The sequence below is a fragment of the Berghia stephanieae genome, chromosome 13 (assembly GCF_034508935.2).
Source record: "Berghia stephanieae isolate SIO BIC M18660-M18661 chromosome 13, UCSD_Bste_1.3, whole genome shotgun sequence".
In the NCBI taxonomy this organism is placed as follows: domain Eukaryota; kingdom Metazoa; phylum Mollusca; class Gastropoda; order Nudibranchia; family Aeolidiidae; genus Berghia; species Berghia stephanieae.
Genome location: NC_088372.1, coordinates 7,612,166 through 7,614,665, shown reverse-complemented (window position 1 = coordinate 7,614,665; position 2,500 = coordinate 7,612,166). Strand labels below are relative to the sequence as shown.

General features: G+C 40.8%; 1 protein-coding gene across 1 annotated transcript in view; it reads right to left on the bottom strand.

The window, feature by feature from the left end:
- Positions 1-2,500, bottom strand: part of LOC144958982 (uncharacterized) — a 96,178-nt gene that overhangs the window by 27,348 nt on the left and 66,330 nt on the right. The window contains exons 28-29 of the mRNA XM_078891282.1: positions 2,379-2,500; positions 488-796 (exon numbers count right to left, since the gene is read on the bottom strand). The exon at positions 2,379-2,500 is cut by the window's right edge and continues 163 nt beyond it. Of these exons, the coding sequence (XP_078747408.1) occupies positions 488-796; positions 2,379-2,500 (431 nt within the window). The remainder of the gene's footprint in view (positions 1-487; positions 797-2,378) is intronic.

Here is a 2,500-nt window from a genome sequence, read left to right as displayed (position 1 = left end):
TAACCACACCTCAACTACGCTTACTCCTATCTCATAAGTTAAAAATAGGTTATGTGAATGTTTTTTTTATGTCAATCACATAGATCCTCACAATAAACTTCAACAGCCGTGACGTCACTTCCTTTGTAATGAAACATCGTAATTTAGTACCTGGTTCTAAACTATTGGAACAATGGCGGACGCTCTTATGAAATTCTTATCCTGCGAGCCTAAAAGTGTATCCAGGGGAGAAAAACATTATTAATCTGATCATGTTTTGACTTTTATACATTCTAATCCCAGTGTGAAAAAGTTCTAGCCAGCATGAAGAATAAAAATGGTAATTTTTATTCTGTTAGAACCGAGCTGCTCGTTGCTGGGCGGACGTAAAATCAAACTATTGAATCCTATTACGGAAATAATTTCCGTTTTTCAAACTTTGAACTAATGAAAATATTCACAAGGTAAAAATATTAATATTAATCGTAAAACAATATTATATACCTACCGTAAACCATGACTTGTGTTTGGGCTTCAGCCTTCAGCGACGATGTAAACAAATTGGTGGCCACACACTTTAAATCCAAGATACCAAAAGTCGTTGGTCTGAATGTGAAGTGATATCTGTATTCACCGCCTTCTTTCGTGGTGCTATTTGGTTCCATCTCACCCGATGGAAGACCGTAAAGCTTGACTATTGGTTCAGGGAATACTTCATCCATTTTAACGGCACAGTAAAAGTCGATCGTTTTAGAGTCTAAGGGACACAACTCAAACTTGTCTTCAACGGGGCTGAGCCTTACATTATCTGGACCATCTGTGGAAAATGAATAGGATTACATTCAAATTATGACAAAGAAATAAATATATAAAGATGTCACAAGAATTCAGTCGTTCGAGGACTCACTTAAACTTTGAACTAAAATTGTATACATCTAACGTAGTCTGAGGTCAATTGGCTAAAAGGGATTACTTGGGCTACTAGTAGTTACTTGGGCCATCAGGGGTTACTTGGGCTACTAGTAGTTACTTGGGCCATCAGTAGTTATTTGGGCTAATAGTAGTTACTTGGGCCATCGGGGCTTACTTGGGCCATCAGTAGCTACTTGAGCCATCAGGGGTTACTTGGGCATCAGGGGTTACTTGGGCTACTAGTAGTTAATTGGGCCATCAGGGGTTACTTGGCCATCAGGGGTTACTTGGGCTATTAGTAGTTACTTGGGCCATCAGGGCTTACTTGGGCTACTAGTAGTTACTTGGGCCATCAGGGGTTACTTGGGCTACTAGTAGTTACTTGGGCCATCAGGGGTTACTTGGGCTACTAGTAGTAACTTGGGCCACCAGGGCTTACTTGGGCCATCAGTAGCTACTTGAGCCGTCAGGGGTTACTTGGGCATCAGGGGTTACTTGGGCTACTAGTAGTTACTTGGGCCATCAGTAGTTACTTGGGCCATCAGGGGTTACTTGGGGTACTAGTAGTTACTTGGGCCATCAGTAGTTACTTGGGCTACTAGTAGTTACTTGGGCCATCAGGGCTTACTTGGGCCATCAGTAGCTACTTGAGCCATCAGGGGTTACTTGGGCATCAGGGGTTACTTGGGCTACTAGTAGTTACTTGGGCCATCAGGGGTTACTTGGCCATCAGGGGTTACTTGGGCTATCAGTAGTTACTCGGACCATCAGGGGTTACTTGGGCATCAGTAGTTACTTGGGCCACCAGGATCCACTTGGGCCATGAAGGGCTACTTGGGCCATCAGTAGTTGCTTGGGCCACCAGGAGTTATTGGAACATGACGGGTTACTTGGGCATCAAGAGCTACTTGGGCCATATGGGGCTACTTAGGCCATCAATAGCAACGGACCACAGGGAGTTACTTGGACTATAAATGGTTACTTGGGATACCAGGAGTTACTTGGACCACAAAGGGTTAGTTGAGCTAATTCCTTAAATTGATTATTAAAACCCACGGGTCAGTGTTTTTTTTAAATATCTCAATATTCAGTAATACATTTACTTATAAGATTATGAAAAGAAAGAACGTTTCCTAGCCAAATTTCTAAATATAATTGGTAATAAAACGGCCAAAATAGAATAGTGACTTTACAATACCATTCGTTTGCCGTACACTCTATAAACACACGTTGAAAGTTTTGGCTAGAAAGTAGAAATCTCGTTTTTCAACAATCAGTCGACCAAAATGACAATTATCTTGTTAAAATTCTCAAATCCTGGGTCTTATCGATTGATTAAAGTTAACCTCATCTTCTACAACACTCTTAAACCTGGGACTTCACTGACTCAATAGCTATAAAATTTAAAGGGCGAGTTTTCTGGCCAAAATTATGCATGTGTTACATTTAGATTATTGAGGGGTAATCATAAACTATTGTATACGTACAATTGGTTTTAATCTTAAAGAAAGTAGTCTCGCTGTAACAGCCGGTCAAATGACAGTAACAAAATATATTGTGAAGACCCAGTGTAACATTGAATAACATGGAGGTATCAGTGGACTCGATG